At 35.8% G+C, this 21,894-nt stretch overlaps 1 protein-coding gene across 2 annotated transcripts; it reads left to right on the forward strand.

Annotated features, from left to right (window-relative positions):
- The first annotated feature begins 5,453 nt into the window (after positions 1 to 5,453).
- Positions 5,454 to 15,665, forward strand: LOC110102074 (adenine nucleotide transporter BT1, chloroplastic/mitochondrial). Of its 2 annotated transcripts, none has more exons than XM_020830249.2 (4): positions 5,454 to 5,733; positions 5,998 to 6,676; positions 12,955 to 13,116; positions 14,928 to 15,665. In XM_020830249.2, exons 2-4 carry the CDS (start codon positions 6,092 to 6,094, stop codon positions 15,402 to 15,404), a joined length of 1,224 nt encoding a protein of 407 aa, XP_020685908.1. In that variant the 5' UTR covers positions 5,454 to 5,733; positions 5,998 to 6,091; the 3' UTR covers positions 15,405 to 15,665. The 2 variants fall into 2 exon arrangements, with proteins under 2 accessions (XP_020685908.1, XP_020685909.1); XM_020830250.2 differs by having other exon boundaries at positions 6,011 to 6,676.
- The last annotated feature ends 6,229 nt before the right edge of the window (positions 15,666 to 21,894 follow it).

Here is a 21,894-nt window from a genome sequence, read left to right on the forward strand (position 1 = left end):
AATTTGTTTAGTTCCTATTTTAACCCATCCAGCTGGCATGGCTGTTGGATTGGGTCGGATAAGCCAAACTTCAATACATTTATGATGCATTTCTTCTCTGATTTGGCCACTGTTCCTTGGTTTAAATATGTTTGTCATAAGAGGTATATTCTCAAATTTTCTTCTTTTACTTGGTTGGCCATTCGTGAGGGTCTTAAAACAGTTAAAGTTATAGCAAGAAGGAACATTCTTATTGATAGGACTTGCTCTTTTTGCAAGGTTAAGGTTGAAAGCACTATGCGCTTATTTTTTCAATGTGAATTTCCTTTTTTTTTTTGTTATCTCTTTGTTGCTACCAGTTTTGGATGGTTTCCTTCTCAAACCAACGCTTTGCAAATGTTTGAGTGTATTCGTGAACTATAACACTTAAACTCTATGGAGAAGAACTTCTGTTTTTTGGTTATTTGTGGGACCATTTATTTCATTTGGAGAGAAATCAATGATAGGCCTTTAGGGAATTCTGTATCCTCTCCTCATTTCATCCGCAACATGGTTATCAATTATGTCTATGTGAGGATTTCTAAATGGAAAAATGCTGAAGAGACTTGTTGTGCTTTCTAAAAGAGATGCCAAAGAAGTCTTGGTAGAGAAGAGACAAACGGAGACGATGAGTAATTGGTAAAGAAAGGAAAGACAATTCAATTCATCCAGGTGACAATACATATATCTTTAAATAAGCTAATACAGGTAAAAGGGTAAATAGAGTATATACACAATAATATGAATGAACTGCATGCTAACATCCTCCCTAAAATTAATCATTCGAGGATTGAATGGTTAATTTGGAACGAAGCTCGGTAAAGCGGACGGTTGAAAAAGGTTTAGTTAGAATGTTCACAATTTGGTCTTTGGAGGGAATGTGCTGAATGGTGATGTCGCCGAAAGAGATGTGTTGCCGAATGAAATGATAGTAAATTTCAATGTATTTCATTCGAGCATGGAAGATAGGGTTCTTGGCAAGAGAAATGGCAGAGATGTTGTCATAGTGGATGATCATTGGAGTGTATTGTACGAGGGAGAGTTCGGCAGCTAATCGACGAAGCCAAATAAGTTCTGAGGTAGCTGCGGAGATAGCCCGATATTCAGCTTCTGTTGAAGACTTGGCTACGGTTACCTATTTCTTGACGGTCCAAGATTAGATTTGGACCCAAGAAGGTGCAAAATTTAAAGATGGATTCCCTGTCGATGTTGTCAGCGGCCCAGTCTTCATCAATAAAGGTTCGAAGATGTAGATCGCCCGTGACTATTGGTAGGCCAAAGGATAGAGTGCCTTTGACATAGCATAGAAGATGTTTGAGAGCTTGAAAGTCTTGATCCGTGGGCTGGTGCATATGTTGGCAGATATGATTCGTTGCAAAAGCTATGTCGAGTATGGTAATTGATAGATACTGAAGAGAGCCGACGAGATGACGATAGAGAGAGGGATCATGGAACGGATTGTTGTCTCGGAGTTGTTGTTTTGACGCATGAGAAAGTGGTGTAGGTGACGGCTTGCAATCAAAGAAGCTGTCCTCATTGAAAATTTTGGTGACATAGTGTTGCTATGTGAGGAAGTATCCCTTGGTGTTTTGAATAACCTGTATGCCAAGGAAGAGGGATATGTGTCCGAGCTGCTTAAGAGAAAATTAAGAGTTGAGATCTTGAAGTAGTGACTGGATGTAGTGAGAATCGTTCCCTGTGACAAGAATATCATCAACATAGATTAGTAGAAAAATTTGAACTTGGCGGTGAGTAAAAAGAAGTAGAGATGGGTCGGAGCGACTAAACCGAAATCTGTGAGATTTTAGGAATGTTGTGAGCTTTTGGAACCACTGTCTAGGTGCCTTCTTAAGCCCGTAGAGGGATTTATGAAGCTATACTTAGTTTGGTGATCAAGAATCCATAAACCCGGGTGATTTGTGCATGTAGATATCATCTGGAAGGTCGCCATGCAAGAAGGCTTTGGAAGCATCGAGTTGAAGTACTTTCCATTTGCCGTGCAGGGAAAGAGTAAGAAGTAGGCGGATGGTTGGCATCTTGGCGATGGGGATGAAGGTCTTAGTGTAATTTTCTCTATATATTTGGTCATAGCCCAATGCGACAAGTCGAGCTTTGTAACGATCAACCTGTCCTGAAGGTAGCATCTTGATTTTGAAGGTCAATTTACTTCCAAGAATTTGCTTGTTCGACAGAGGAGGAATAAGATACCACGTTCTTTGTTGCTGTAGAGCAGAGAACTCTTCGGCCATAGCGAGATGCCAGTATTCGAATTTAGCCGCTTGATTGTAAGTTGTCAGAGTGGTGGGAGGAGTAGTGTTGCTGAGAAGTGATAGGAAGTGTTTGGGTTTCGATATGCCAGACTTGGATCGAGTTGTCAAATGATGAATGGGATGGTTGGAAATTTGAGGGGCATTATGAGGTTCGGAGCTCAAGTCTTGTGCTGGACAGGGAGAGACAGGTAGAGTTGCGAGTTGGGTATTAGTTGTAGAAGATGGAGGGTGGTGTTTGGTGTTATCCGAAGGGATTGAAGGGGGAACAGCTGAAGTTGGGACAAGAAGTAGAAGGGAAGTGTCAATTGTGGCGGGTTGAGGGGTTGGTATGTATTTTGTGGCCATTGATGTGTAGGGAAAAATGTGTTCGTGAAAGATTACGTGAAGAGAGATGTTGACTTTATGTGTGGTGAGATTGTAACATTTGTAGCCTTTGTGGATGGGGGAGTATCCGATGAAGATGCAGTCGGCGGAGCGAGGGGCAAACTTGTTGGTGGTGTAGGGTTGTAACAAAGGATAGCAGAGACACCCGAAGGTGCGAAGATGAGAATTGGTTGGAAATTTGTTATATAGAGTTTGGTAAGGAGATTTGAGAAAGATGGATTTGGAGGGGAGCCGATTTATGAGATAGTTGGTCGTGGAAGTGGCTTCAGCCCAGAATTGATTTGGTAGATGAGACGCATGTAGGAGCGTGCGGGTGAGATTTAGAAAATGTCTGTGCTTGCGTTCAGCTAGGCCATTCTGTTCTGAGGTATGCGGACAGCTGCGTTGGTGGAGAATACCATGGTTTTGAAGAAAAGATTTGAAAGCAAGGCTCATGAATTCACCTCCGCCGTTGGAGCGAAAAGTTTTTGGGGTAGTTGAAAATTATGTGCGAACTAAACTGCAAAATTGTTAAAATTTTGTGAACGTTTCATTTTTAGAATGCATGAAGTAAATCCATGAAAATGAGTAAAATCATCGATAAAAATTACATAGTATCTAAACCCATCTAAGGATGGTTGTTGTGTCAGTCCCCACACATCTGAGTGAATAAGCTCGAACGGTGACGAAGAAACGGAATTTCTTTTATTAAACGAGAGCTTGTGGCTCTTGGCCTCATTACAAGATTCGCAAAGAAATGAAAAAGATATATTTATAAAGTCAGGAATTTGTTTAGCAAGAAAAGAAAGAAGTCTATTGTTCGGGTGACCGAGGCGGGCATGCCAAAGTTGAGAGGATGTGGTGATGGCATGAAGGGCAGTGGGAGGCGCCTCGGAAGCTGGTTGTATATGAAACAACCCGTTATGGAAATGTCCACGAAGTAGAAGATGGTTATCCTGAGAATCCTTTATTTCAAAGCCGTTAGTATCAAAAGTAATTGAGATTAAGTTATCAGATGTTAGCTTCAAAACAAAAAGAAGATTGTGAGTAAGATATGGAATGTGTAAAATATTGCATAATCAAAGCTTACGAGGTGTTTCCAATAGCGGAAGCAAATCTTGGCCTGAATTATGAATTGGTAGGGTGGAGCCATTGGCGACGGAGACAGTATCTTGGCCATTGTAGGCGAACGACTGCTGGAGATGAGTGTTGTCCGGCGTCAAGTGTGTGGAGGCACTGGAGTCGAGAATCCAATCTTTAGTCCCGTAAGATGTTGGTTGAGCTAGCATGGCTCGAGGCACATTTGAAGTGGTTAGTGCATACTTAAAGTTTCATCTATGTCAACAGTTAATGGCTATGTGCCCTGTTTTGCCACATATTTGGCAAGTTGGACGCTGATTGTTTGTGTTCATGGGCTGCGGGACAGGTTGGCTCAGAGAGGGTGTTCTGTATGAGGTGTTGATGTTCCGGTTTTGGCGTTTTTGAGTTCACCCTTTCGCTTGATTATAGGAAGTGGCATAATGGGCTGTTGCGGATGAGGGTGTGGACTGATATTTGAGAAGTACTTGATTGACCTGGATTTCTTCGCTGCAAATTAGTGAATATAAGTTGTCAAGATATGCGGGAATGGAGGAGGTGCGGATGGCAGTTTTGAAAGAATTGTATGTAGATAGAAGCCCATTGAGGATGTAGAGCACGATGTCTTCCGGGTCAATCTTGGAGCCGGTGAAAGCAACGTTGTTGACGATGTTCTTTATTTGTGAAAGATATTGCTGCATAGTAAGATTTTTTATTTGTAAGTGGTGAAGCTCGTTCTTGAGCTGAAGAACTCTCGAGCGGCTTGAAGGTTGCAATCGTCGTTCAAGAACGTTCCAGATTTCTTGAGCTATGGTGGAGGTGATGACGTAGGGCAGAATGGAAGGTGATATTGTGGAGAAGAGAGCGGAGATCAAATTGCTGTCGACGAGTCGCCAGCGTGCAAGTTCTTGTGGTGCGTCTTCAAAGGGCAGAGCATTGACGTCTGTGAGGTGACCGACGTACCCATTCGCAGAAAATTGCTGGATGATTTGAATCCGCCATATAACGTAGTTGTCATTATTGAGAGGATGAGGGATTAGGTTCTTGATGTTGGAGACAAGAAATTTGAGAGGTGCCAGAATGGAGACTTCGGCATTGTGGTCGGCTGGATTAGAGGAGGAGGGAGGGAGGGAAGAAGTGGAGCTTTGGTCCCCCATTTGTGGCTCTTGATACCATGAAAGAGGTGCCAAAGAAGTCTTAGCATAGAAGAGACAAACAGAGACGAAGAGTAATTGGTAAAGAAAGGAAAGACAATTCTATTCATCCACGTGACGATACATATATCTTTAAATAAGCTAATACAGGTAAAAGAGTAAATAGAGCAGGTACACAATAATATGAATGAACCGCATGCTAACACTTTCCTCTCCTACTTTAGCTCTATTTTGGGACAATGATGAGTGGACTCGACCTGGGCGGGGCTCTCCCTTGGATGACTTGATGATATCGATCTAGTTCTTCTTGATCGGATCCTCGTTTATTGCGTCCCCCTCAGGCTTCTTTTTTGATCCTTTTGCTTGTGACCAGTCTCTCGGGGTTTTTGTCAATTTTGTCACAGCTCTCTTTACATATACTTATAAATGGTTATAGAGTTAGTGTATAAACTTTGTTTTTATTTTATTATGATACGGGCTATGCCCCCAATTTTTCCCAAAAAAAAAATTAAGATTTAGAACTAAATCTTTTTAGAACGTTATAATAACAATTTTACAAAATTAGAATAAGATTATGCACATCGAACACACACAGGCATACCGCCGCATACTTTAACCAAACGAGATCTATGGCGCTGATAAAGCCGGCAAGTTTCTGCTCTGCGATTTTAAGCATAAAGAACCTGCTCGACAAATAGTTTCATAAACCAAGGGAAATTCCTGCGCGTTTTTTTCTTCGACACTCTCCGCTTTCTCTGTTCTCTTTCTCTATATCGTTCCTTGTCTCTCTGAAAGGTGCGGAGAGCGATAAAGGCGAGGGCTGTTTGTTGTTCGATTTGCTCCGGTTTCAGGTTGGAAAGCCCTTTCCTTTTGATGCTTGCGATCTAAAAGCCATCTATTGTTGTTGCATTCAAGAAATATAGGGCTTTGATCTTACTATGCGTTGATTTCAAGTGATATCTTTGCTTTTTGACCTGCTTTTTTAGATTCTTATATAAAAATTTCAGTTTTTAATTTTTCAAGTGGATGCACTTATAGCGAAATTATGTTTGCTTTAAACTTAAGCATCTTCAAGCACAAGCTATGCTGTCTCTAATTTTGCCTTATTTTTTTAGTTTCTTATTTCAGTTCAATACCTGAAATTTAGAGGTTTTCAATCCCTTCCACTGCTTGCCATTGCGATCAGAGGTTTTATTCAGAGTCTGAGCTATGGCCGGGAAATCTTTGCATGCCATTGGAAATGAAAGCGATCGGGTTCTCCTCCCCTTGACTGGTTTGAATCTTTCTTGGTGCATTGAGGACTGCTTTTACCCTACTAGTGGAATGTTTGCGAGCATTGGTCGCGCCACTTCAGGCTTTGGTATCACTTCAAGCTCATCAAACCCTAGCAATAATAGTGTAGGGATTCCATTTAGTGATCACTATGCAAAGTATGCAGTACCTCCTCCATTGAATTGTAGGATTGCCCTGGATCAACAAGATACAGCACTGGGAGCATCTGATGCTGTGGTAGTAAAAAAGGCAAAGATCAATGAGAAGAAAGATGTCCTCAAAATCAGGCTCAGAGTGCGTGATCCTTCTCTTAGGAGCTTTATTAGTGGGGGAATTGCTGGGGCTGTTTCCCGAACTATGGTTGCCCCTCTGGAAACAATCAGAACTCACTTGATGGTAGGGAGCAATGGCAACTCAACCATTGAAGTTTTTCAAAATGTTTTAAAGAATGAAGGATGGACTGGTTTGTTTCGTGGAAATTTTGTTAATGTTATTCGAGTTGCTCCAAGCAAGGCCATAGAGGTATATGATTACTGATATTTTTACCCTTCTTTTTGTATTTGTTTCACTTGTTTTCTCTCCTCTTTTATTTGGACTGCATCTTGTCCTTACTTCACTTCTGATGGCATAAACAGGTTATTTTTGTAGAAAAAATATAAAAATGCCCATTGTTCTTTCTTTGGTATTTAAGTCACAGGCATGTATTTTGAGAACTTGTTCAAGAGGGCTAAAGTTCTAAATACATTTTTCTTGGGCATGGTGAGCTTATTCTATTCTTTACCTTATTGAAATTTATTGATTGTGCTCTACATTTTTCTTTTTTTATTCCAGAGTTATTATCTGGCATGAATACAAGAAATTTCTTGCTTAAAAATGATTGTCGCTTAGATTGGAGCAATGATGACACCAAGTAAGTTTTAATGTTAATGAGGGGAAAACAAATCCTACATGTTTCATCAAACATGAAAACTACTATTATTCAATTTAAATTTAGATAACATTTTAATATTTATGTTTTTATCTATTATGCATGATATACAATAGAAATTCATCTAATCTTAGTGATATCAAGAATGTCTGGATCAAAGGGCTTTTAATCAATAGGTCTTTGTTTTTTGGTCCCGGGGGGGCGCGCAAATATAGATCATGTTTCTACTAATTAAGAAGAGGATTTTCATGTAAAGAAATATGAGATTTGTAAAGAGCTCCAAAGTTACATCCATTGTCTATTGCCAACACCTGGTTGTTGTCATCTATTGTTGCTCTTACGTTGTTGCTTGCTATCTTCCATTGCTTGTTGTTGACTATGTAGATATATGATGTCGGTTGTGTGTTATCCACTATCTCCTATCATTGATTGACAATGATGTTTACTGGCTCCCTTCCATCTTCACCTATTGTCACTTGTCCATCATAGCTAGCCATCAACTAAAGCCGACATTTGTCATCAAATGATGCCAATGTCCACTATCGGCCATCTGTCATTGTCTATTATCAATCATTCATCTTTGCTTATCATTGATAATTTTTTGTCACCTATCATTGACCATCGTCATCACTTCTCGTTTACTGACACAAACATCTATTTTCATCCATCCTCACTTAACTAACATCATTGTCCTGCCATCCTTCAAAATTTTCCCATTAACTCTACTACCTTTGAATACAATTTACCGCTATCGCAAGAAACATCCCTTACATTTCAAAGATTGTTATCATGCCGCGAATTATGGAGAAGGAAACATATTTGAATCTTTAATGTAGATGGTGAAACTATTTCAATTAGGTTAGGATTGTGGTTTTTCCCTTTTAGTATTTTCCTTGTAAATAGGTTTTTATATTTTTTTAAGTCATTATTATCCAAAATCATTTAGTAGAAGGAATTTCAAAAATTTAATTTAAAAAAATATGAAAAATAAAAAAATAGCATGTAGCATTTTACACACGTCCAACATTAGGCAGCACACCCCATGTTCAGGCTTGTTATTAACCTTAAACAAGCCTTTTCTAGCATTTTAGGACCCTAAGGTCTTTATTGGTGTCTTGAACTCGATTTTTCTTTTCAAGCTCTCACAAGACCTATGGAGTTAATTGTTAGCCATTTTAGAGAATTTTGAACCAATGTTTTAATAAATTTTCATTATGAATGACATTTCAACTTTATTGAAGTGTAAAATTATGATTGAGGGGGGTCTAATTTGTCCATAGCTCAAATGGGAGGTTCATGTTGATGTCCAAGGATGATTTCATTTTGAAATTCCCCCCAAATTATGATTTTACCCCAAACTTTACTAAAATGTGAAATTACTTAAGAGTATTTTTTGACAAATAAAATTTAACATTCAAAAGTAGGGAAAAGTGATATGTTACCAAAAAAAATCATTTCATAAAGTACATATTTTTACGTAAATTTTTACATCTCAAAGACTTCAAGCATTCAAGCAAAAAACTTTTAGAATTGACTCTTTGATCATCCTACTCCATTTTGAACAATTTTATAATCAATGATACTAATAACATTTTAATTTGAGTCTAAATGAGTCTTAATCAAGCACTCAAAAGTATAATTAAAAGCTTCTTGTGGCCATTTGTGGGTTAAATTTCTTCAAATTTTATGTACTTATTAGTGAAAATAATCGCTTCATTGAGACAAATTTAATGAGTCTAATATCACTCAATTTCGAGTTCATTAGGGCACTGGGATGCCCAAAAAATTTAAAATGATCAAGAGGGACTTTCCAATCAATCAAATGGAGTATTCATGATTACAACAACAACAACATCAAGCCTATATCCCACTATGTGGGGTTGGCTACATGAATCCTTTTTCTTTATTATGTCATGTTAAAAGTTAAATTCTCATTTAAATCTAATAAAGAAAAGTCCTTTCTTAATATTTTCCAATCAAGTCTTTTTTGGTCTACCTCTACCCTTCTTAACATAAGTCAAATCTAATACATCTACTTTCCTAATCGGATCATTGAAAGGCTGCCATTTTATGTGACCAAACCATATTAGGCAACTCTCTCTAATCTTATCTTCCACTAGAGCTACTCCAAACATTTCACGTATATGCTTATTTCGTATCCTGTCTCTAAGAATAAATCCACTCATGCATCCTCATCTCTACAACACTTAACTTAATATTATGCTTTTCTTTTAATGGCGAACATTCTGCACCATAAATCATTCCACTCATCCACCCATGCATCCTCATCTCTACAAAACTTAACTTAATGTTATGCTTTTCTTTTAATGGCGAATATTCTGCACCATAAAGCATTGCAGGTCTGACCACCATCATATAGAATTTTCTCTTAAGTTTAAGGGGAACGTTTCTATCACACAACAAGACCGATGCATTCATCCACTTCAACCATCCAACTTGAATTCTATTAATAATATCCTCATCTATTTCGCCATCACTCTGAACAATAGACCCAAGATATTTAAAACATATACTCTTATTAATGACTTGATCACACAAAGTCATAGTCCTCCCATTAAAACTATTATTACTAAAATTACAATAAATAAATTCAGTTTTAGATCTACTCAAACGAAAGAATTTAGACCCTAAAGTTGGCCTCCATAATTCAAGTTTACCTTCAACTCTCTCTCTCTCTCTAGTCTTTTCAATAAAAAGAATATCATCAGCAAAAAGCATACATCAAGGTACAACCCATAGCTGTCAATGGCGTAAAATACCGCGCGCCATGGCGCACGGCGCGGCGCATCTACGGCGCCATGTTCATGGCGAGGCGCATGTGTTTAAAATAGCGCGCGCTATTTGCGCCACATGTGAGTCATGGCGCATTGCGCACGGCGCAAAATAGCGCGCCAAATTATTTTTAAATTTTGGTATACTTGTTAATATTTTTTATACCGCTCGGTACCACTAGTTACATGCTCTGTATCGCTCGGTACCGCTAGTTACATGCTCTGTACCGCTCGGTACAGCTTGGTACAACTATGTACACGCTCGGTACCGCTAGGTACACGCTCGATATCGCTAAGTACATGCATGATACCGCTCGGTACCGCTCGGTACATGATTTGTACCACTCGGTACAACTCGTTACAACTAGCTACACGCTCGGTATTGCTAAGTACATGCATGATACCGCTCGGTACCGCTATGTAAATGCTCGGTTCCGCTCGGTACATGCTCGGTACCGCTAGTTACATGCTTTGTACCACTCGGTACAGCTCGGTACAACTAGGTACACGCTCGGTATCGCTCCCTAATTTCCATACAAACGAACTTCAAAATTTCTCTTACAAATAAATTTTGTTATGGGGGCGCTGCCCCCGGAAACCCCCGCAAGGGCGATGCCCCTTGACCCCGCGACCTGACCGGGCAGGTCGAACCCCTCCAGGGGGCAGCGCCCCCTTGGACCCCGGCAACCCCCATATTATGTTTCTTGGACAATATTATGTTTCTTTTATCTAAATTTGTTTGCTTTTAGGTGATCATAAAATGTCAGATTCAGTTCTTATAGGATTATGAAGTAGCGTTCCAGAAAAGAAAATTTTGTGTTTCATAAAGAATTCTAGAGCTATATCCAGTTGATAATGATCAACCAACATTGATGTTTACCCTTTTAAACCACCTCCTATTGTCATCATCATCTACCATTGACTAATATTAACATCTGCCCACTATGATCAACTATCACCTCGACCGTTACATGCTCCCTCGTCGCTACTTGTGATCAATAGATGCTAGTGTTTAACATCATGTGTTATTACTGGACGCTTGTGTCTGTCATCAACCAATAGTTACCTCTAATTACAAGGAAGATAAATCTTTATAATCCTACGTAATGGAACTATTTCCATTAGGCTTGCAAGGGGGTTACCTGTCAAGGTTTTTGATGAAAAAATTCCCCATATCCCATGAACATTATCTCCGTATCTGTAGGATTTTTTAGAACACTAAGATAAACTTTCCTGATACTGCTATGAATATTACTGCACATAACAATATGCATTATACAACACCCTTCTTCTTGTTCTTGTCTATTTTAAATGGATTAGGTAGAAAAGCTTGCATTTATTGTAGAAGACCATCTCCCAAAAACCCTGGAGGAAACCCCAGAAGAAAATAATATTCCTTCTATGACCTTTAAATTATGTTTTCATTAGTTGTTTTCCATCTCAGTATTGCTCTATCTGAAGCTTCGCCTTCTTTATCTTTTTCATATTACTCAACCCACCTTCTCTCTTCCTTTCCATGCAATGCCTTCTTTTTCATTATATTCTTCTTTCAAACCATCTCTATGGTTCTTCCGACTGTAACACACTTAAACCGCTTTTAGCACTTTTAATTACCTCATTTCTCTTACCCTCTTTTCTCCCGTGCCTCTCTCTCTCTCTCTCTGTGAGAGAGAGAGAGAGTCTATAATGTACATTCATACTAATATGTTTGATGATACACCTTTATAAATAAAATTTGACTGCTTTATAGATAATAATTTTCATTAGGGATTAAAATAATTTTGTATAATTAATAGACCTTACTAAAATTAGCTCAAAACTCCACTGGAAATCAATCACTTTTGGCTCAATTAGAAATTGTCTTCAATTGAAATAAAAATTTTCATTTCTGAGTCCAGGATGGCTCATTCTTACCCGACTAGATGTCAATTTTCTTTAAAATTGAAGTTTAAAAGTCAACAGTATAGTATTTACTAGTTTATGTACTATTTGTTGTGGAACATGTTGGTCTTCGGTATCATCATTTCTTGGATGCGTAGTTGTACTTTTAGTTGTTGTTAAAACTCAGGGGTTAGTGATGAGAAATTTTAATTGCCTTGATCTTCTTTGTGTACATGTGGTTGGGTGCCCTTATCAAGGATTTGATGACCTAAAATTATTTTCTTGTTAAACTTGACAAAGTTTACAATGTTGCAAACTGGAATCTTATCAAGCTAATAATTTTCTCTCTCAAAATGCTATTTTCTTTCTTTTCTTTTGTAGTTATTCGTATTTCATTATGGAGAGAGCTCTTGTGATTTCAAGCCTTTTTTATAGTTCATCATTCATAAGTTTTACAAAATAGGCCGACTTTTGTTCAACGACTTTATGTTTCAGATATATATCGAGGAATAACTTGTGATGTGCACAAGCAAATATATTTATAACAAAAATAGTCCCATGCTGATACAAAACAAACATACTATGTATATTTCTAGTATGTTTTGCATCAAGATGAGACTATTTTTACTACAAATATTTTTTATTTTGCACATCACGTGTTATTTTTTTGATATAACTAAATTATTAGACAATATAACTAAATGACATATAATATTATTCAACTATTAGATATTTACAATACTTTTGTGTGTTTAATTATATTTGTGAATGTCTAATAGTTTAATTGTATTAAGGAATAACATGTGGCATGTAAAATTAAGTACAGTGTAATAACAATGGTCCCATCCTATTATAAAATGTATATATAATGGGCACCGTGGTGCAAATATCAATAAAGTTATTATTATTTTATGCGCTTATACGAGTGAAAAACTTCCTAGCACTCGGTCATATAGCTCTAACGTCAGCTACAGATATCTTTTGATGTATGCTTTGTTCATTTTGGCAAATGCGCTCAGATTTGTATATTTTTGAAGAATCTTAAAGCATGCAAAAGTTGCACTTGTGCCTTGTTCTCATGCATTTGTTTTGTGTCATATTTTAGAAAGTGTTTGATCTATAAAAATATGTAGCTACCAAGATTATCATTTTTTATGTTATGATATTTATCTCTCCTCATCTACACATATTTCTTGCAGTTATTTGCTTATGATACAGTAAAGAAAATACTGACACCAAAATCCAATGAGCAACCTATACTTCATATACCTCCATCTTTGGTTGCTGGAGCTTGTGCTGGAATTAGCTCGACCCTATTTACCTATCCTCTAGAGCTGCTCAAGACTCGACTAACCATAGAGGTAAGTCCTTGCTAGTGATGGTATCAACAAAAACTGAGTTCTGCTTTTATTTTATTTGAGAATTGTGTTTGGGAGAAAATGGTTAAATGTCTACTTTGAAACTCGAAGCATGTGGTATTAAATATTCATTCCATATTGGTTTTAATCACATGCATAACCTATGGGGCTTCAGGATGTAAAAAAAAGGCAATATTTTAGACCACTCACTCTCTTTAAACAGCCCTCCCAAGAGAGAAATTATTTTGTGCGGAGACCGGACGCAGAATGCGGTCCGGAGACCAACTGATGAGGACATCAGTAGGAGATTCCAGAATGTCTACCGCTGGAAGCGTCGTAGATCGATGGCTACGATGAGGAGCTTATATATTTGATATTTTATGTATTAGTTCTTATTTTCTTTATTTACGTTTGTATCTTTGCCTGTGTGTTGAGTTGAGTTATACCCCTATGGACATTTTAGTCATTTCTTTCTTTCTCTTTGAGGCCTATATATTGGGTCCTTGGTCTTGTATTTGGATGATGATTTTGATAAATGAAATTTCAGATTTTTGCTTTTAGATCTCTTTGTGAGTTCTGGATAGAAGTAATCCCTAGGATAGGGCCAAGTATCACCCACCAGCCGCCGATAGGAGCTGGGACTCATAGTTAGTTTCTTGTTTTCTCTTTCTCTTCCCTGTCCCCTAGTCTCACCGCCGGCCATCTCCTCTCCTCCTAAGCCGCCGACCAACTCTACCCCACTCACCACCCGTCGGCCACCCACACCCACCCTCAAGCCCGCCAGCCCCTCCCCACTACTTTTAATTCTCTTAATGTGATTACCTTCCTTGGTAATTAATTTTAAAGAGGATTTAATAACCCTAATTCCCCTAACCCATATTTGAATTTGAATTTGAATTTCAAATTCTTCTCCCTCCACATTTAATTAAATCTAAAATTAATTTCAGATTTAATGCTCTTTCCATAACCCCAAACCTAGACCTTGCAAACCCTAATTCCCTCCACATTTGGCCGGTCATCTTGCTTGCCCACCTTCTTGGAATTCCTCTCATCCCATGAGCTCTCTTGCAAGAAAAAGTCAAGCATCTTCCCTCCGGACGTTAGTGGATCAACGGTCGTCTACACATAGCCCTTAATCCGGCTAACTTTCGTTGGATCTCTACCCGGCTTCCTCTCCTTCGTGGTGGCATCTTCCAGATAGTGGCGATTCTTCTTCCTCTCCTTAAAGAGTGTGAGTGAGGGAAACTCGAGGTGACTTCTCTTTTTGTTATGTAGTTGATTGTTTGTTTGTTGCACAACTTGTTTTCATTATATTCTTGATATTATTTTGAGATCTTGCTCTTCGATTGTGTGGTTACTTGTCATATCAATTTAAACAATTTTAAATTCGTAAAAACTTTTCAAAGTGAAACATTAAGCTTAAGTTGCGACGTCCTAATTAAATCGTTATAAATTTATATGTACAATTCCATTATTTGTTTCACATCACCAACCAGAATGCACCACGTCAGCAGTACCGAGCCGCGGTATCGAGCAGTACTGAGCTGTTGTACCGAGCAAGGGATGATGTGATGCATTCTGGTTAGTCTCTGGACGGCGTTCGGCGTATGCACAAAATAATTATCCCCAAAGACGCTTCATTTTCGTTGAAAGAAATTGTATTTCTTTTTAAATCCACTGGGATAGTGTTTTCCACTCATATTGTAGTTGCCTTAGTTCAAAACAGTTTGAAGCAAACACTATACTTTAAAAAATAAGGTTCTGTGCTCATTAGACTATTTTTGATGACTTAATATGCTATCTTTCAACTGCAGAAAGATGTATATGACAATCTCCTGCATGCCTTTCTCAAGATAATACGTGAGGAAGGCCCTGCAGAACTGTACAGAGGTCTCACTCCAAGTCTAATCGGCGTTGTACCGTACGCCGCAACGAATTACTTCACCTATGATATGCTAAAGAAAGCTTATCGGAAAATTCGCAAGAAAGAAGACATCGGCAACTTCGCAACCCTTCTAATGGGTTCTGCAGCTGGTGCAATCTCAAGCAGTGCTACATTTCCCCTTGAAGTAGCAAGAAAACGCATGCAAGTTGGAGCAGTTGGTGGCAGGCAGGTTTACAAGAACATGCTTCATGCGCTTTTGAGCATACTTGAGAAAGAAGGGGTTGGGGGGCTTTATAAAGGTTTGGGACCAAGTTGCTTAAAGCTGGTTCCTGCTGCTGGGATATCATTTATGTGCTTTGAAGCTTGCAAGAAGATTCTGATAGATGAAGAGGAAGATAATAACTGATTTGAGTCTCTACTTTTGCTGAGATCATATTGACTTCTCAGGCCAGTTTTGGGTTCTTTCTGGTGATTTTTTTTATTGGACTTGGTGAGATGCTCTAACTCAACAGATAGATTACTCTTGTTTTCTCAATTCATTCATTTTATTTACTAGTTTTGGTTTAATTGGAACAGATGAATACTCTTTTTAATAATTTGGAACATTTTTTTGTTGTAAAAGATCATTCCTGCTTGGGCTTCATTTTTGGTGTATTAGTATTATGCTGTTCTTATCTTTTTTTTTCATGGTATTTACAAATTGTGTTTTTTGTTACTGGAAAAGGTAACTGAAGAGGTTGATGCCCATTCAAGAGATTTTTTATTTTTTTTGTATTATTGGGAGCATAAGATCCTTTTTGTTAGTTTACTTTTGTATTAGTTGTCCAGTTCTATTGCTTATGCTGGTAATGTATTGGAAATGGTTTGGAGTTAAAGGGTGTAAACGAGTTGAGTTGAACTCGAAGTTACTATTGGTTTGTGCTTGAGCTTGATTAGTTAATCAAGTTCAAACTCGAGCTTTATTGTACGAATTCAAGCCAACACACGAGCCGGCTCATTTATTATGAAAGAAAGAAAATAAGTATTCAAACAATTATTATAATGAAATGATGAAAGAATGTGAAATTAGAAGAAAAAATAACAAAGAATCATTTAATATAAGAAAGTTGTAATTTTTACATACTTTCAACTATTTTTATTCAAAATTCTAAATGCTAATACATTTTAACTGCATCTTCTATAACTATTTTTAAAACGAGCTAGCTCACGAGATGACGAGTTGAGTCAAAATTTGCTCAAATTTGGCTCATTAACTCTTTGAGTTTATATCATGAGCTATTTATCAAGTCAACTATGAGTTGACTTTCGAGTCTCCTAACTCTATTTATCGAGTCAACTATGAGTTGACTTATGAGTCTGCATAACTTGCTTGCACCTCAACATAGGGTTAATATGGTTGAACACATTTGTCCTTTTAAATTTGATGGTTTTATGTTACTTATTTTATGTGCACCATTGATGGTTTGTCATTTGCCGTTGATTTCAAGCACTTTTGCCTTTTTTTTTTTAAATCTCAAAATTGATAGTATATATTGTTCAATAAGACTGAAGTAGTAGAGACCTAAAAATTAAAATCTTATAATTTTCAATAGTTTTCACTCTCTTATCTTTTATATCCACGGTAGAAAAATTTTTAGAGCAAAAGGGTATTTTAAAAAATTGAAAGGCAATTGTCCATGCTCTGCCTATTAGAGAGATAATTGGACTATATTATGACTTGTTCAAAAAAGGTCAAAAAATTAAGAAACTAAAAAATTTCCATGCAAAGAAACCAATCGAAATATCTAAGATAAATAGGATCAACATGATCCACTATCATCAAAGAAGCACTTGCGTGTTGAATAACCCCTAAATTCTTTTTAACATGCTATGATACGGCTAAGTACTTAATATTGATGTGCTTGGTTCGACTACAACTCTTGTTGTTCTTGTAGCCATAAAGGTTGTAGTTGAATTGTTACATTATATCCTCAATGGCTTAGAGATGCAATTCACAATTCTAAGTCTAGAAATAAACTTTTTCAATTATAAATCATACAAGATAGGCTCAAAACAATATACCAACTTGATTGCCATAGTGGAATTATAAGTCGAAGTTGTTTAGTGCTCCTCCAAGACGTAGCTCTATTTATAAACATAAAGATGTGCCCATAAGTCAAATTTTTGGAATCCTAGCAGTTAACAAAGTTCGAATTAGAGTAGCCAGTCATCTCCAAACTATCAATCTATTACACATAAGTATGTAGTCCTTGGTATCTTGAAGGTACCTCATCACCTTATTTATAGCTTGTCAGTGGTATATATTTGGATTACTATGATATCTGCCTAAAATTTCAAATATAAATCAAGTCTTGCACAAATCTAAGCATACATTATGCTATCAACCACTAAACCATATGAAATGTTTCTCATGTCCTCCCTTTCAAAATAATTTTTCAGACACTAACTCAAGTTGAACATGTTACTGTTGATGAACAATATTTCATCCTTAACCTCTCTAAGGCTTTGATGATATACATTTCTTGAGAGATCAAAGATGTCTTGTAGTCTATCTCTTTGTATCTTAATACTAGCAACATATATGTCCTTCATGTCAAAGTTTCCATAGAGGAATTATTTCATCTCGTACAACAAACCCTTATCATTATTTGCTAGTAAAATATCATTTATATCTAGGATTAGAAAAGAAAATTTTCTCCCACTAATCTTCTAATATAGACACTAATTTATGTTATACTATATGAATCCAAATGAAGAGATCACATAATGAAATTTTAAATACCATTGATGAGAGGTTTATTTTAATTCATATATAAAACTCTTAAACTTGCACACCAAATGCCCACCATCATTAGAGAATAATCATTTTTAAAATTTAACGTTAACCTTTTCTTCTAGTTATCCATTGAGAAATACAGTTTTATATCCATTTAAAACTCTTAAGTCAAAATGTTCAATAAGTGCTATGATCACTTGGAATGAATCTGTCTTAAATATAGGAGAAAATATATCCTTATAATTAATGCACTTGTTTAGTGAATCAATTAGCAATGAGTGTTGTTTATATATCTCTATGTTGCTCTATAGGTTTCTTTTTATATTATAAACTCATTTTATTGTATGACTTTTATAACACTAGGCAACTTAACAAGATCACAAACTCCATAATGTATTATAAAATTTCTCTCTTTTTTATGGCATCAAATCATAACATGAATTCTTTATAACTCATGACATGTGAAAATGTTTCATGATCATGTTCAACTCCAATGCTATAGTCTAACTCTTAAAAATACATAATGTAGCCGATATGAATTGCTAATTGTCTTTCCCTAATATATATCCTTAATATTATAACAATCTTTTCTTATGAAATTGGTTACCTAATTGTATAAGGTAACTCATGAACAACTAGATCTATTGATTCATTATTAGTATTTTTTGGAATCTAAACTACTAGCTATCTAACATCCATTTGGACTTATATGTGTTGTGTATAATAATTAGCATGGCACTTAAAATGGAAGGTTGAACATCGATATATTCCTTTTATGAACTATGGTATATAATTGATCATTTCTATTAATCAAATCATTTTTTAAGAAACTTTACTTTTCTTGATTCCACTATCATAATGTTGTTAGATGGATGATAATATATGTAATGCTTGGAACTATCAACATATCAAATAAAATACCCACTAATAGTCCTTAGGTCCAAATTCTCTTTTGGCTTGTAATCTCTTACTTCACATGGGCATCCCCATACATGTTGCAAACATGATTTCCAACCTTTTCATTATTCAAAAGGCATTTTGGGGGATAACCATCATTCAAACATGGTAAAATATGTATACAATCATCTTAAGAGCTTTAATCCATAAGGACTTAAATAGTTTAGAGCTACTAATTATGGTCCTCATGATATCCATTAATATTTATTTCTCTCAACTAACCATTCTAATTAGGTGAGTCAGGTAAATTTATTGGCAAAATCCCACTCACTTGAAAGAACTTTGTAAATGGATCAAATATTTTATTTATCTTCAATTTATTTTCATAATACTCACCATCTCTACCTCATTCACATATATCTCTACTTTTGCTCTAAAGACCTTAAAGACAACCAATGCATTTTTTTCCTAAAGTATTACATATATATTAAAGATTAATCACCAATTGAAAATGAAAGTTTTTAGACCATGGAAGCCCACTTTTTACAATGAATCAATATATGTATGTAAAATGATTTTCTAGGATTAAAGAATATTAACAAAAGTATTTTCGAGAGTAAGATTTTAGATCTTAAGATTTATCTGGCATGAGAATGACAATATTATGTGGAAAAAGTGTCTTGTGATATTAAAATATTGCATAGATTTCTTGAGTTTGAAAAGAAAAAGCTTCTAATAGTAAAAATAGTTTTGGCGGATAAAATGTGGAAAGAAAAGATAAACAATAAGAAGATTTTTATAAAAATTAGTTTATATGTAAAAATTCTGAATAATTGGGAAAGATATAAAGAGCTCGTAAGGAACCTAAAGAAAGCTACTTGCGATGCAAAGAGCATAGCTTTTAATGATTTATATATAATAGATTAAATACTAAAGAGGTGTTGCAACTCAGGTTTTCTGATTTTAAATATATTTTGATGATAACAAATAATAGCGATTAATTCTTTTTTTCTCATAGTATTTACAGTGCATATATTTATTGTGTGTTTACTAATATTTCAGATACCATGCACTTTTCTTTGAAGATTCAAGACTCGAGATTGTGTACAATTGATTATATTAATGAGTATGTATAATTTTCATTTCTTGAGTCAAGTCTTTAATGATGTATATTAGTTTGTTGATCATGCACACATAGAGAGGGAGTAAAAATAAGATTTAAATATTTTAATTTTTTTGTACAACGTATTGTACGATCTGTATTGTATTATATGATTTAGTGTAACATAAATTAATTAAAATATTTTATTTTCCTAAAAAAATATTTTTAAATATAACTAATCTACTTACGAACACCACATCGCACTAATACAATCTGTTATAATTAGAAAGCACGCCGTCCAAATATTAGACAAAATTTTAAATTTGAAAAGTTATTTTAATCGTAATAATACGATCAAGATCCTTGTAAAGTCGTTAGCCGCCATTTTGTCTTCGTTCTTTTGGAGAAAACTTAAAGAGAGAACTTGGAAGGGAGAGAGTAAAGAGTGGATATTGAGAGAGGGAGAAAGATCCTTGGAGGGGGTTTTAAGGGAGTGTGAAGGAGATTTCACGAGTTTGCTCGGGCGAGCTTGCACCTTAGTACCAATCAAATTCAATGTTCGTCTTGAGGAAGTTTTCAGAAGAGATCTCTTTTGTGTCAAACTTGACCCAGCTCCTCCGTCGCATCAGGAAGGTGAAAGTGATTTGAAAGGGCTTCTCCACTAGTTGTGGGGCTAAGGAGAATCACTAAAAGTCCTAGTGTAATACTTGAGGGTTCCTCCGGGTAATGGATGTAGGTCATGGTTGACCGAACCCTATAAATCAGTGTTTCTTTCCTTTATTTTTTCTGCATTCATTTTTATTGCGATTAATTGTGTGGTGAAATTATATTATATCTTTTATCATGGATGTAACTTCTCTGCCTCAATTATAAAAAGATATTTTAATCATTGGAATTTACCCCTTTCTTGACTGCATATCATAATTTCAATTTTGTATCAGAGTGGGTTTCAAAAACAGTGTTTTAGAAAACCTTGAAAAATCAATCATGTCATATTTGGAAATCGTAATATTGTGGAAGGCTATTCAATCACACGACCACTTTTATTTGAAAATATTTTTTTTTTAATTTTTGAAAAATTCGCATGTCTATCTTTCTGCTCAATCGAATAATCGAATGTGGCGTATGATTCAAAATGGCTATTAATGTACCGTCACGTCTATTATAGATGGAGTTAAAAATTATATTTCTTTTATTGAATGGGAGTTAGAATAGAATAAAAACAATGCTTAAATAAATGCTAGATGCTTGAATTGTTTTTTCTGTACTTTAAATTTTGATGATTCTGCATGCGAATCTCTACATGTACTACTGGCAAAAAGAAGTTTGGGATAGATTATGCAATACCATATGAAGGTACTAGTGAAGTCAGCAATCTAAGTTGAATATTATAACGCATGACTATGAACCTTTATGTATGAAATCTTTATGAGACGATCTTTAGACATGTATATTAGGTGTTATAAATATTGTGATGTCATTGCATGCTTTAGGTAGAGAATTTTAAAGCTTTGAAAAGGTGTAACAAAATTCTATGCTCTCTACTTGATAAGTTTGATGCCAAAGTCATGGCTATATATGAATCAAAAGATTTAGAATGCTTATTCTATAGTATCTAATGGCACACTCATTGCTTACGAGCAAAGTGTGAGTCAAAGACTTTTGGATGTTAGGTGATGAGAAGACTTATAGTGTAAAAGCTATAAAGATACGGATGAATGTGGCTTAGTAGGTGATGCGAGTAAGGAGATAGTTACTGATAACAAAAAATTTGAAAGTCTATTGAAGCACAAGCATAAGCATCAACATAAGTGGGCAATGGTAAAAATGTAAAAATATTAAATTTTCTTCTAATGGTTATTTGATTTGGGTGTAGGAAACATGATCATCTGAAATTTGAATGCCCCAACTTAAAAACTTTCCTGTAAAGAAAAAAGAAAAAATAAAATGATTGTAATATAAGTTAAGGAAAGATAAAAAGCAAAAAAGTCTCATGGGCAACACCTAGTTTCTGAATAATCAAAATAGGAGCAGGATGATGAGGTATATGTATGTTAAGATTATATTTGTGTGTTTTGTTTATGTGTTTTTTATGTTTGTTTATTATTTTGTATGTTTAAC

Source organism: Dendrobium catenatum, unplaced genomic scaffold (genome assembly GCF_001605985.2).
Source record: "Dendrobium catenatum unplaced genomic scaffold, ASM160598v2 fragScaff_scaffold_283, whole genome shotgun sequence".
Taxonomy (NCBI): domain Eukaryota; kingdom Viridiplantae; phylum Streptophyta; class Magnoliopsida; order Asparagales; family Orchidaceae; genus Dendrobium; species Dendrobium catenatum.

Coding starts and splice junctions, on each gene's coding strand:
- LOC110102074 (XM_020830249.2), top strand. CDS start 6,092: ATGGCCGGGAAATCTTTGCATGCCATTGGAAATGAAAGCGATCGGGTT. Junction 6,677..12,954: donor CTCCAAGCAAGGCCATAGAG/GTATATGATTAC, acceptor TATTTCTTGCAG/TTATTTGCTTATGATACAGT. Junction 13,117..14,927: donor AGACTCGACTAACCATAGAG/GTAAGTCCTTGC, acceptor TTTCAACTGCAG/AAAGATGTATATGACAATCT.